The sequence below is a fragment of the Rhizopus delemar genome, genomic scaffold (genome assembly GCF_000149305.1).
Source record: "Rhizopus delemar RA 99-880 supercont3.15 genomic scaffold, whole genome shotgun sequence".
Lineage (NCBI taxonomy): Eukaryota > Fungi > Mucoromycota > Mucoromycetes > Mucorales > Rhizopodaceae > Rhizopus > Rhizopus delemar.
Window position 1 is genome coordinate 1,092,601 of NW_027137841.1, and position 12,674 is coordinate 1,105,274.

Here is a 12,674-nt window from a genome sequence, read left to right on the forward strand (position 1 = left end):
GTATGTGTGATTCTTTAAAAAAGTGTGCTAAATTGATTTTGTTTTGTGTGTGATTTTTTATTTAAAAAGTACGCTAATTTTTTTTTATAAAATGCGCGAATAATTTTTCCACATAGTGTATAGCAGTCCTTATGGGCAAGTTCAAACAAAATGCATAAAAAACCTTAGGGATCAAGAGTAAAAAAACGGAACGATAAAAGTTTGAAAAGAATGCATAATTGGCAATGAGACTTTGAGCCAATAGAGGACTCAAAAGCAAAGAGAAGTTGTGGTAGTTGGCATTTTTTTGCGCTTAAACTTTATGATTTTTATACAATTGCTTACAATAAATAGTTCATGAAAATTACAAGCTCAATTGAAGGAGTAGTGTAAGAGGTTTTTGCAAGCATACTTGTTGCGCGGAACCATTAATATAAATAGAGTAAAAGAACAGGTAGAGTATCGACCTTTGTCGAATGTCTGTGTGTAGAGTAAAAGAATACAATGCTTCGTTATTTAAAAGGAACTTCAACGTAAATTTGATTGTACAGATGTTATAGAAGAACCATAGGAAGCAATATATATAATTCTAACGTGCAAATTTATTGGGAAAAGCCAATACAAATGGTCATGCCCAATATCCCTATAATATCGTTTGTCTTTTTGAATACTGGGTAGTTACTTCACATCAAACTGGCCATTGAGTGTTGCATTATTAGAAGCCGGTTGAAGATCAAGCAAATTAGTCAGAAATTGATATACTTCAACGTTATAAAAAGGCTTTAGGAGGGAGCCTCGTTTATAGATTTGGTCAATCTTTGGACCTCTTGAGGCAAAGATAGCTCTCATTTCTACTGCAATATTATCATATCCGTGTATACCTTTTGGTGGCATTTTCTTGTCTGTGCTGCGTATAATCGCATATCCCACATCGGGAATGATCACGATAGGAGCGATGCGTTCTGTCGAGTTATAATGAAATCGAGCGGGTATCTCTTCTCGACGATAAAACTGAAAGTGTGGGTTGGGATGAGATTGGGTGTATTGCTCTAGTTCATTGTAGATTTGATCAAGAATATAGTCGGGGGCATCTTCTTTAGGACGGAGACCTAGTAATGGCCATGCTTCTCTTGGGCGTAAATAAGATTCAGATTCAGCAGAAAGGATGTGATCATAAAATATGAATTTTGAAGTATCAAAGGCTGCCATACCATGATCACTTACCTGTTTATTCTGTTAACTTAGAGTGTTGATGTCAACCTTTACCACTTACCAAAACAAGATGAACATGTGAATCCAGATTCCGTTCCTTTAGTCCTTCCATTAAATAGCCAATAGCATCATCTACGTTCATTAAAACTGTATTCAACTATAATAAACCAAATTAGTTTAACGAACCTATACAGTTGTCAAAGATTACCTGCTTCCCATCTGGTCCTCCACCGTGTCCTTTTTGATCTACTTGAGGAATGTAAATAGAAATAGATTGTGGCCTTAACTCCAAAGGCAAATCCAACCAGTTTAAAGCAATATCCATCTTATCTTGAGCCGTGGCTGCCCTTGTATAAGGCACATAATAGTCTGGACTGAATGTCTCTACATTAGAACCAGGCCACATAATGACTGCTGATTTCTTGCCCTGCTTTTTACTTGTCACCCAGATGGGCTCACCTCCCCACCATTTAGGATGAGCACTGATATTCGGATTTTTGTGGATAAATTCTTCTTTAAGCAGTGGATCATAGAATTCGTTAGAGACAATACCGTGCGATTCCGGGTAAAGTCCAGTGGCCAGAGTCCAATGATTAGGAAAGGTAATTGTCTGTTGTAATGTGTTATTTATATTATCTGTACTGTTATCTTACTTACTGGAAATGAAGGATTCATATATTCGGCATGAATACCTTGCTTGCCTATTGAGGTGTGTAAGCAACTTATCAGAAAGTTTTATAAATTACCAAGCAAGTCTATGTTTGGTGTTACTCTTCTTTGAAGATAATCATTTCTAAATCCATCCAAGGATATGAATATCACAGTTGAATCGTAATAAGTTGTTCCATTATAATACAAATCATTTTTTATCACAGGCACTGTTTTCTTTGTAATAAATTCATAACATAGCAATAAAAGCATGATGGCAATAAGTAAAATATAGTGCTTTTGCTATTAATAATACAGGTTATTACTATTAAAAAATCCCTTCTTTTTTGTCATTACTGAATAAGGCGTCCAATGTCTTTTGTTTTCTTTCAAGTTAGGCATCCAATCTTCTTCACCCATTTCAATGATCTCGCTTTTTTCCACTGTTTCTAAATCTCTTTCGCTTTTCCTTGTACGTAATAGCGAATTGTGTAGAACATTACTATTGGTGGGTGTGGCTGAACCTGACATATTATGCAAAAAGAAGGGGAAAAAAAAAAGATTTTTAAGCCCAAGACTATTATTACGCATAATTTTTTTTTCTTTTAACAACAGTAATGGTGTTGTATGGAACACATAATGTAATTCATTTAAGAATCACAAAAAATACTGTAAATATAACCAATTGCAAAACAGTTTTACATAACACTAAAGTGTATATGTAGGCCTTACGTGTAGTAATATATTTATCAAAAGATAAAACCGATTGGTACAATGAAAATCATTTGCATCCTTTGGTTATCGAAGCGCTTTACCCAATTATTGTTGAAAACATTATAAAAGCACAAACCACTAATAAGAAAAAGAAGGAAACAGAAAATAATCAAACTGTTCATTGTAAGTCTCTCTCTCTCTTTTTTTTTTTTTTTTTTTTTTTTTTGCTTACTACTTAATATAGTGGATGGGTTTCGATTGTTGTATCGATTTGTACAATACAAAACACATAGTAAAATGATTACTTTGGTAAATAATCATAATAAACATATACACTGGGGCGTTAATTATCAAGTAGGAAAGAGACTTCTTATTTAATGAAGAGAAAGATGATAATAAGCCAACGATAAAGACAAAGTACAAACCAATGTCCATTTATCCTTTTCAATTGCTCGTTTCCGTGGATGATCAATTATTTACAAATGCTGTAAATACATTGGATTCCTATTTTACAAGCTTATAAAAAATACAAAAATTTTTTTCTTCATGGTTGATCATTGGCTCATCTATTCTGTTATCAAAATATTGATTGGTTGATAATGTGTTTTTTCATCACCTACTCACTTTTGTGTATACGTGTATAACCTGATCATTACAAATAAACACATTTGTACACTTGTGTATAGATACTAATAAGAACGTAAAGGTTTATAAAATTCAGATACAAAAAGAATACGCATTTATAGCTAAGCAAAAGATAAATGGGCTTCACTTACGCTGTTTGACTCACATCTCTACCAATTAACTTTCTCCGATATCTGAGGTCCCAGAAAGGAGGTAAAGTGTGAGGGGGTTGTGGCAAACATTAGAGCCCACGATTTTTTGTTTTTCCTTTTTCTTTTTCTTTTTTTTTTTTTTTAATCGCGCAACATGCTGGCCTCACGTCTTCGATTGGTTTCAAAAAGATTAGCTTTTACTACTCTTAGGCCCATTGCTTTGAAGACTTGTATTAAACCAGCAAGTGCTGTACCCAATCTTGTTCGTTCCTATTCAAGCGAAAAACAAGTCTCTTATACTGTCGATAAGTTTCCCGGTTACGTTCGTCATGAGAATTACAAGAAGGTATTCATAATATGCTTGTATATAGTACATACTGATGCTTTTATCATAGCTTAGTGAACAAGACGTCGAGTATTTCAAGTCAATTGTTGGTGATAATGGATTGATTTATAATAATGAAGATGATTTATTCCCTTATAATACGGATTGGATGCATAAATTTCGTGGAAAATCACAATTGGTTTTGAAGCCAAAGACAACCCAACAAGTATCTGACATTATGAAATACTGTAACCAAGAAAAGTGAGTTTAGATTGAACATAAAACCAACTGCTTACTTACATTCTGTATAGGTTGGCTGTTGTTCCACAAGGAGGAAACACAGGGTTAGTAGGTGGATCAGTCCCAGTATTTGATGAAATCGTTCTTAGTCTTCAAGGATTAAACAAGATTCGTGGTTTTGATAGTGTATCTGGTACATTGTTATTTCTAATATTGATATATGTTACTGATTAGATAAAAGGTATCTTAACTGCTGATGCTGGATGTGTACTTGAAGTATTAGATAATTGGTTGGCTGAAAAAGGATATATGATGCCATTAGATTTGGGCGCTAAGGGAAGGTAAGTTAGAAGTAACATTAACCAAAAGAGTTTGATAATAATACAGTTATACTTAGTTGTCATATTGGTGGTAACATTGCAACAAATGCAGGCGGTTTAAGATTATTACGTTATGGATCACTTCACGGCACCGTGTTAGGATTAGAAGTGGTACTGTGTTAAATAGGATTATAGTCTGCAGGGATGTGATTAATAACGCTATATTAGGTTCTTCCTGATGGTACAGTTCTTGATAACATGTCTACATTAAGAAAAGACAACACTGGTTATGATTTAAAGCAATTGTTCATTGGATCTGAAGGTACTATTGGTATCATCACCGGTGTCTCTATCTTGACTCCTCACCGCTCAAAGGTAACATGATAATAACAATAGCACGTATCGTTTTTATATAACTGTCATTAGGCTGTTAATGTTGCCTTATTGGGTTTAAACTCTTTTGAAGATGTACAAAAGGCCTTCAAACAATCTCGTATTGAACTTTCCGAAATTTTATCTGGTAAGTGAAATAAATATTATGTGGCGTATTTTATGTTTAATGAAATTTTGATATAAGCATTTGAGTTTTGGGATATTAATGCTTTACAAATGTTCAAGAAGCATGCTACACCAAAGGATGTCATGCAAAACGAATATCCATTTTATGTACTTATTGAAACCAGTGGATCAAACAAGGATCACGATGATGAGGTAATACATAATAAGCAGGGTATAACAAGAAAACTAACTTTAAAGTGTAGAAATTAACAACATATCTTGAAAACATGATGGTGGATGGTGTTGCTGAAGACGGCGTGGTAGCACAAGACGAAACTCAAATCCGTGAACTTTGGAGTTTACGTGAAGGTTTTACTGAAGCACTTGGTAAAGAACCTGCTGTTTATAAATATGACATCTCTATGCCAGTCCCCAAATTATATGAATGCGTACAAGACATGCGCCAGCATTTACGTGATGGCGGTGTCTTTGGAAACCAAGATTCTGCTGTAACCGATGTGGTTGCCTATGGTCACGTCGGTGATGGTAACTTGCATTTGAACATTGCTGCCAATCGTCTTGACAACCAAGTCTCTGCTTTAATAGAACCTTATTTGTTTGAATGGGTTGGTAAGTATTACATCCTAATTACTACAACATGGCTGATTTCTAAATTGCTATTGCATAGCTAAACATCAAGGCTCTATTAGCGCTGAGCATGGCCTTGGTGTAGCCAAAAATGAATTTTTGGGTTATAGCAAGTCCCCTGTTATGATCAAGATGATGAAATCCATGAAGAACATGCTTGATCCAAATGGTATCATGAACCCTTACAAGGTACAAACTAATACAATTATATTACAAAAACATTTTTACTAATATCGACATAACAGTATCTTCCTTCAAACTAATAAATGTATATTTCAATAAAAAAAAAACATATAAGATTTATTAACAATCAGTTGAAGCGCCAGGAAAGTATTTTGGAAGCAAATCTATTTGAAATGATATTATTATTAACAATAATCACTACCATCATTTACTTGCCTTTGTAAATTTTCTTGTCTTTGTCTGTAAATAGTACAAAATAAACTTGATTGATCTATTTAATAGTAAGTACATTATTGCATAATGTTTTTCTATGCACCTTTTCGAATTGCTTTAATTTATCTTGAACAACTTTTAAAGCAATATTCGCAGCCTTTTCATTATCGTAACCATAAGCACCTGTAGCAATACATGGGAAAGCGATACTGCTTAGACCACGTTCATCCATTAATTGAAGACTGCGTTCATAGCAACTCTTTAAAACATCAGGTTTTTCTGATTTGGGACCCACAGTATGAATGACGTCTATTCGATTTTCTTAGTTTATCCATTGTCATGAAAAATTTACATTTTACACTTTGCAGGTAATTGATATCCTAGATGAAGTTGATTGAGTCTCATTGTATAACTTGTTTGTATATATCCTTATTATATACCTTTAGTTATCTTTGCATCCTGTCCATAATGATACTGGTTAATAATAATAGTATTTTAAAAAGACATTTTTCTATTTACACCTTCAACACAGCCATTTAAAGTTCGACATTCTTCTAACAACTCTTTTCCTGCGGCTCTGATATACACGTCAAAAGATGTGTGTAAAACTAATGAAATTTTCACTTTACCTATGGATAGCACCATCCACTATCACATTGGTGTAAGTAGTATACATATATATTAATATTTTATTTTTTTATTTTTTACCACCACCACCACCGAGCAAAGAGCTATTGGCAGCATTAACTATGAAAATCAAGTTAACTGTGTTTTTCTTTTCCTTATGCTTTTATTATTACCAATAGCATCTACTCTTAATTTGGTAATATCTTGACAGCTAAGCAAAATATGGATGAGCTTTCTAGAGTAAATTAGCAAAGGCCAAGCTTACCAAAGCTTTACTTTATCCGCTAATTGTTCAATCATCCTTTTTAATATGGAAAAGAAATGGGCAAGGATATTTTGCAATGAGAAAAAATTTAAAAGACAGTTTGCACCCATTTACTCACTTATACGTCATGAAGTTATGTCTACTATAGCTCATTCGATTAATATGTCACAGGAAAGAAGAAGAGAGCAAGGTAATGGTACCTTTATGAACATGCTAAACTCCATTCCTAACCATCAAAGCATGATATAATGCAGCATTTGTTCAGTAAATCTTCCTTTCTCACTGAAGAAGGCATTGTAGAAAGAAACTATTTTAGAAAAAAGAAAAAAAAAAAGGACAGTTAGGATAAGTTATTGTCGATTTAGTCCCTTTTTTTTTGTTCTGCTTTGATAGTGCAATACTTTCTCGCATACACTGGACAATTCATGGTTTGTGGCTGCTATTGAAAATTACAATAAAAAAGTATGTACGCCCTACAAATATAAAAATATCTTTTTTTTTTTTTCTTTTTTTTTTTCTCCAGCACAATGTCATTAACGGGCCGATATCGCGAAAGAAAGTATAACACCTCAGAAAATGATCGCTTATTGAGAGCTTTATCTCAACCTGTACAAGCCTGGTATGAAATATACATTTCGCGTGTTTCTTTTTGATTGATTATAATCAAAACAGGGATAAACAATGGGCATTACATTCTAATTCAAAAGCTTTTCAAACATATAAATGGGTTAGATGTAAAGTGGATAAAACAAAACTGTGAATGTATTTTTAACTTGATTGTTTTGATAGCTGAACGACCTATTGAATTTGAAGAGGATGAAGAAAGTGAACCTGAAGTCGACATGGGAACAACCCAAGTAAGATTTTTAAAAAATGGCGATGACACTTATTTTCTAATTAGATATTACAACAGCAGCAAGAGGAAGGAATAGAAGCAAATGATGTAAATATGGAACAGTTACCAATTACTAGTACAGCAACAGCAATAATTAATAAACCAGTGGATGCTATCATTCAAGAAGAACAAACTGAAGAAGATGAAAAGCTAACGCATACACCTAAATTAGATGATATATCTGACGAAGAAAAGACAATGAATGACGATGACGACGATGATGATGATGATAATAACAGCGATCCCTCTAAACATCCAGCACTTGCTCCTCATGCTGAAGTGCATATGACAGACGATGATATAATGACTGATTCAGCTGCTGCAACGCCTTCTAATATGGCTTCAAATAATGATATAAAAGACGAACCTATGGAAGATGTTGATGAAAATAAATAAATTGCATAATAAAAAATTAATCATTTATGTTGAATCGTACATTATTGAATACAATATGTTCATGTTCAGAAGTATCTTTGGGGACTTGGGTTCCTGATCCTCAGGTCTTCACATTAATTTTAGTTCGTGTTGTAGTGTAGACGTCCAGGTAAAATTTTACAGACAAGTGCACAATTTGAAGTATTAGAAAAAGACGAATTTTTTTGAAAAGGCGTGTCAATTTTTTTTATGATTATTATTTTTTCATGAATCTGTCTTTTAGTAATTTATGTGCCCAAGCCAATTATCAAGCCAAGATATCACCCAATGCACAATATGTTGCCAATGCTACAGCTAATAGAATAGTGATTAGAAGATCGAGTATGGATCTATCTATTGTAAACGTATTTGAATGCTTAAAACCAATTGATTATATACAATGGTCACCTAATTCAGAATGTATCTTGGCAGCCAATTATGAATCTTCACGCATCGAAGTACATTCTATTATCGATCCTAAATGGACTGCTACCATTAAGGATCTTGCTTTTCCTTTTGCTTCAGTACAGTGGACTGTTGATTCAAAGAATATTATTAGTGTATCTCAAATGAATGTAAACGATTTTTCTACTTTCCCACAGCCTGTATGTAACTAATTTTTTTCGGGCAGCTAAGAGTATCAATATGGAATTTATCAAAAAAAGAGTTGAGATATATTAATTATGTAAAGTATGAAGACAAGGCTATCGAGACAAGTCCAGATGGGAAATATGTGGCAGTTGTTCATAAAAGAAATGGAAAGGACACACTATCTGTTTATCACAGTTCATCATTTATATTACTGGAGCAATTTGAATTAAATATGGTGGATGTGGAAAATATAAGGTGGTCACCAGATAGTTCATGTATAGCCGTTTGGGACAATTGCTTATATGTAAGTATTGGATTAGATTTAAAATGTTGTATGGCTGATATGTTGTCTAGAATAATCTGATTGTGTATAGAATAGATGGTTATATATGTACAACTTATGAAGGATATGAGCATGGACTGGGTATAAAGTCTGTTTGTTGGAGTCAAAATGGAAAATTCTTGGCTATAGGATACTATGATCAGACAGTAAGGAAGACATTAGATTGTGAATGCTATATTGATTATTCATAGATACATTTACTATACACGTTATCATGGAAACTAATCACAATATTAAGTCATCCTTCTGTACTAAATAATACTACAGCCAATATTGTAAGCATGACACTGTCCGTGTAAAAAATTATTAAATGACGATAACCTAGGCTTTATATGAAGAAGTCGGCTTGTCTAAAACTCAAGTTCCTACCTTGGATACTCTTGTTGCCTGTAAGCACCATTTTTATTATTATGACAGTCATGATATTCATAACCATAGATCGACAAATAACAAAACGACCTTTCAGTATACCTTCCATCAGATCAGATCTCAACCAACCTAATCCAAGGGTAGGTATTGGACTATGCCAGTTTAGTACAGATGGGCTTTTTCTTGCTAGCAGAAATGGTAAATGGATAAGGAAAGGATAGAAAAGGTTTAGCTTATGTCTTTTGTAGATAATATGCCTAATGTGTTATGGATCTGGGATATAAAAACACTATGTTGTCGTTATGCTATTATCTTCAGACATACGATTAAACAGATAATATGGAATCCAGTGAGTGAACATCTATTGGCTGTTCATTGTGGAGATGAGAATATACATTTTATTAAGCCTATAATAGAAGGAGGGGTAGACCTTATACCATCTACTATAAATACAAGTAAGACATGAAAAGATGACAAGAACTAAATTAAAACATGTGTAAATAGATGATTTTCTTGTTAAAAAAGCCAAATGGAGTCCAAATGGAAAAACTTTATTACTTTTAGACCAACAATTATATTGTTTAGCCGAAATAACGATTTAACTGTACTTTTCAATAAAATCTTGATGGAATCTTAATAAAGCATTACAAAATTCATCAAACAAGTGTTCTTCTGGTAAAAAGGTAGACCTGAAATGCCACGAGTGATCTTTCTGTCCAAATCCTGAACCTACAAAAAGGGATAAGGAAATTTCTGGGGAACCGTGTGAATTTCTATTTTTACCTGGTACAACACAAACACCGGTGGCTTCAAGCATGGCCATAGCATAATAAGCATCAGGGGCCATGTTCAGTTCGTTTGCTTTCTTGATGGCTTTTGGAGGTAAGGTGACTTGAGGAAACAGATACATGGAACCATGAGCTGGTTGACAAGAGACGCCTTCCATTTGGTTAAATACTTTCTCCAATTTTTTTGACCTACGACGTAAAGATTCATAGATCCTTTCAATCTCCTCCTTGTAAGATTCATAAGAGGGGTCACCTAAGCGAGGAGGGTTACACATCAAGTCAACCAAGATTTGTCCATGTAGATTAGGACAAAGTGAGACGGAGGCCATCTTGTAAATTTGTTCTAGCACTTGTTTATCAAGATTGACACATTCAAAGTAACCACCACGACGACCACATTCACCTATCATACCCTTTGAGATTGAATGAAAAGAGACGAGTTCCAGATGGTCTCTTGCCAGAGAATGTTCCATCAAGGCTTTTTTGAAACTGATAAAGGGTCTTTCTTTTGGTTGATAAATATTCGTTTGATAGACTTCATCTGCTAATAGCACAATTCTTTGTTTCCAGCAAAAGTCAACAATGTCCTGCATGTTCTCTGCTGACAGACACTGACCGGTTGGGTTACCCGGATTGATGATCACCAGTGCTTTTACCTTGGTACCTTGTGAACGAGCAGTTGTGATGACCTCTGTCAATTGATCCACACTTAGACTCCAACCGGTCTCTTCATCAAGATAATAAGGAACAGGGGTAGCACCATAAAGAGCAAGTGAGGCGGAATAAAGAGGGTATTGTGGAATGGGAATCATGATACCGCTGTTTGAATCTTGGGTGAGCATAGAAAGTAATGTTTGAACACCAGAAGATGCACCCTGCGTGAGAAAGATATGGTTAGGGTCTGATCCGTAACCGTCCCTTTGTTTGATGAATTGTGCAACTGTGTGACGAATAGCAGGAACACCTTGTGAATGAGAATAGGATCCAACGCTGCCTATGGAAGCCAGCAGTGAACGTGCTCTTTGGATAGCATCAAGAGGATACAGTTGAGAGACGATAGAAAAGTTTTCTTTTTTTAACAAGTCTGGGTTATCACAAAGTGAGGAGACCTACTGATTGTTAGAGAGACGATAAAGACCGGAATGGGGTTTACCTGACGAAAGAAAGTGATGGGCTGTTGATTTAGTTGTTGAGGATTACCAATATTACAATTCACGATCCTATCAAAAGGATATTCTTTTCCTTCAGCTAACTCTTGTCTCAACTCTTCTGCACGTATAGCCAATTGACCTCTTACGGCATACTCCACATTTTTTATGAGTGGGTTCATGGTTTGAATAGTCAATGCTTTTTCATAGGGTTCGGTTATTGTCATCTTGAAAGTAAAAGAAAGGTTAATTTCTTCCCCCTTTTTTTCTGTATTGTATTTATACACTTGACGTAATATGAATTCACGTGAATACAGTCTGGTAAATACATTATATTTTGCGGGGAAAAATATGAGGGGTAAAATGACCCAGGTTAAGAGATGAACTGATTTTTTTTTTTATTTATTTTTTATACAGAATAAAGAGGCATGTATTTATATTTGCAGTAATTACACAGGGATTCTTCTACAGACAGGACAAGAGTTATGTGCTTCACATAACCATCTATCAACACATTCTTTATGAAATACATGATGACATCTTAATATTCTTACAGATTGTTTCAAGTCGAATTCATCAAGGCAAACCAAACACTGATCATCTTTTAGTTCCTTTTTTGTGTCATCAGACCAATCAACTGCTGGTATCGCTTCATCTACAGCTGCTTGTGTCGTCGTACTCGGTCTGGCAGGACCCAACATTTGAGTCAACAAGAGTAAATCTTCATAAGTTGGATTATCATCCATAAAACTAAGAGACGGTTGAGGAGGATGGCTGCCGTTCAAGACATAGACAATCCACTGTCCTTCTTGTGAAAAGGGATGTGATGTTGTGTGACTTGCATTTGTATGCATACTTAATGGCATCGACTGTAATGTGTCTGTGGAAGAAGAAGTCGATACTTCTGACCTTGGTCTGCCGAGTCTTTGAAATGAACGACTTAAGAGAGAGGGTCTGTGTGTGGTAGATTGAGTTCTGGTAGATATATTATCAGAAGAAGTGTTTTGTCTGTATTCAATCACTAAAATATGCATTCTCCTTGTCGAATTGCTCGTTACGATGGATGCACCTGAAGAAGCAAGCGTAGTCCGGCTGTTATTTCTTTCTCCTCTCAAAAACGACCGGTTGTTCGTCTCATTTTCTTCATTTCCATAGATACGATAGTTTGGTAAATGGGTACGAACAGAATCGGATGATGTACTGTTTCTATCTTGGTCTTGTATATGCTGTAAATAATGAATAAATCCTGGTAAACTAGGTGGTCCTGTCACTGCTGCTGCTGCTTGTGTCGCTTCTTGTGTCGCACGACGAACAGAAGAAGTTGTAGAGGAACCTGAATTGAGCAAGATACTCGAACCCTGTCTATTTACTCTTGTCGTGTTACGTCTTGTGGATGGAGCTATTGGTTGTGTATCATTGATAACTGCTTGTGTTCTGTTCTGTCTACCAAACCTTCTTGTAGGATGCATTTTTTGTGA

The 12,674-nt window shown here is 34.8% G+C and overlaps 8 protein-coding genes across 8 annotated transcripts; 4 read left to right on the plus strand and 4 right to left on the minus strand.

The window, feature by feature from the left end:
* Positions 1 to 657: 657 nt before the first annotated feature.
* On the minus strand, positions 658 to 1,866 carry RO3G_15214 (uncharacterized protein; the record flags this gene model as incomplete). The annotated part of the gene is made up of 4 exons (XM_067669798.1): positions 658 to 1,203; positions 1,253 to 1,348; positions 1,400 to 1,801; positions 1,849 to 1,866. The coding sequence occupies 4 exons, from the start codon at positions 1,864 to 1,866 to the stop codon at positions 658 to 660; spliced, it is 1,062 nt and encodes a 353-aa protein (XP_067525899.1).
* Positions 1,867 to 2,456: 590 nt separating this feature from the next.
* Positions 2,457 to 2,854, plus strand: RO3G_15215 (uncharacterized protein; the record flags this gene model as incomplete). The annotated part of the gene is made up of 3 exons (XM_067669799.1): positions 2,457 to 2,480; positions 2,565 to 2,736; positions 2,847 to 2,854. 3 exons carry the CDS (start codon positions 2,457 to 2,459, stop codon positions 2,852 to 2,854), a joined length of 204 nt encoding a protein of 67 aa, XP_067525900.1.
* Positions 2,855 to 3,483: 629 nt separating this feature from the next.
* On the plus strand, positions 3,484 to 5,623 carry RO3G_15216 (uncharacterized protein; the record flags this gene model as incomplete). The annotated part of the gene is made up of 11 exons (XM_067669800.1): positions 3,484 to 3,675; positions 3,725 to 3,915; positions 3,966 to 4,087; positions 4,136 to 4,235; positions 4,292 to 4,385; positions 4,443 to 4,589; positions 4,641 to 4,734; positions 4,792 to 4,925; positions 4,976 to 5,342; positions 5,401 to 5,549; positions 5,606 to 5,623. The coding sequence occupies 11 exons, from the start codon at positions 3,484 to 3,486 to the stop codon at positions 5,621 to 5,623; spliced, it is 1,608 nt and encodes a 535-aa protein (XP_067525901.1).
* Positions 5,624 to 5,663: 40 nt separating this feature from the next.
* On the minus strand, positions 5,664 to 6,758 carry RO3G_15217 (uncharacterized protein; the record flags this gene model as incomplete). Its single annotated transcript, XM_067669801.1, has 10 exons — positions 5,664 to 5,707; positions 5,760 to 5,814; positions 5,860 to 6,065; positions 6,116 to 6,136; positions 6,197 to 6,215; positions 6,276 to 6,333; positions 6,386 to 6,404; positions 6,465 to 6,503; positions 6,557 to 6,594; positions 6,649 to 6,758. The coding sequence occupies 10 exons, from the start codon at positions 6,756 to 6,758 to the stop codon at positions 5,664 to 5,666; spliced, it is 609 nt and encodes a 202-aa protein (XP_067525902.1).
* Positions 6,759 to 7,175: 417 nt separating this feature from the next.
* On the plus strand, positions 7,176 to 7,939 carry RO3G_15218 (uncharacterized protein; the record flags this gene model as incomplete). Its single annotated transcript, XM_067669802.1, has 4 exons — positions 7,176 to 7,267; positions 7,321 to 7,382; positions 7,438 to 7,505; positions 7,550 to 7,939. The coding sequence occupies 4 exons, from the start codon at positions 7,176 to 7,178 to the stop codon at positions 7,937 to 7,939; spliced, it is 612 nt and encodes a 203-aa protein (XP_067525903.1).
* Positions 7,940 to 8,301: 362 nt separating this feature from the next.
* On the plus strand, positions 8,302 to 9,481 carry RO3G_15219 (uncharacterized protein; the record flags this gene model as incomplete). The annotated part of the gene is made up of 5 exons (XM_067669803.1): positions 8,302 to 8,562; positions 8,649 to 8,823; positions 8,928 to 9,037; positions 9,217 to 9,280; positions 9,330 to 9,481. The coding sequence occupies 5 exons, from the start codon at positions 8,302 to 8,304 to the stop codon at positions 9,479 to 9,481; spliced, it is 762 nt and encodes a 253-aa protein (XP_067525904.1).
* A 377-nt stretch (positions 9,482 to 9,858) lies between these two features.
* On the minus strand, positions 9,859 to 11,378 carry RO3G_15220 (uncharacterized protein; the record flags this gene model as incomplete). The annotated part of the gene is made up of 3 exons (XM_067669804.1): positions 9,859 to 9,989; positions 10,044 to 11,157; positions 11,202 to 11,378. The coding sequence occupies 3 exons, from the start codon at positions 11,376 to 11,378 to the stop codon at positions 9,859 to 9,861; spliced, it is 1,422 nt and encodes a 473-aa protein (XP_067525905.1).
* A 310-nt stretch (positions 11,379 to 11,688) lies between these two features.
* RO3G_15221 (uncharacterized protein) lies at positions 11,689 to 12,665 on the minus strand (the record flags this gene model as incomplete). Its single annotated transcript, XM_067669805.1, has 2 exons — positions 11,689 to 11,700; positions 11,751 to 12,665. The coding sequence occupies 2 exons, from the start codon at positions 12,663 to 12,665 to the stop codon at positions 11,689 to 11,691; spliced, it is 927 nt and encodes a 308-aa protein (XP_067525906.1).
* Between the last annotated feature and the right edge of the window lie 9 nt (positions 12,666 to 12,674).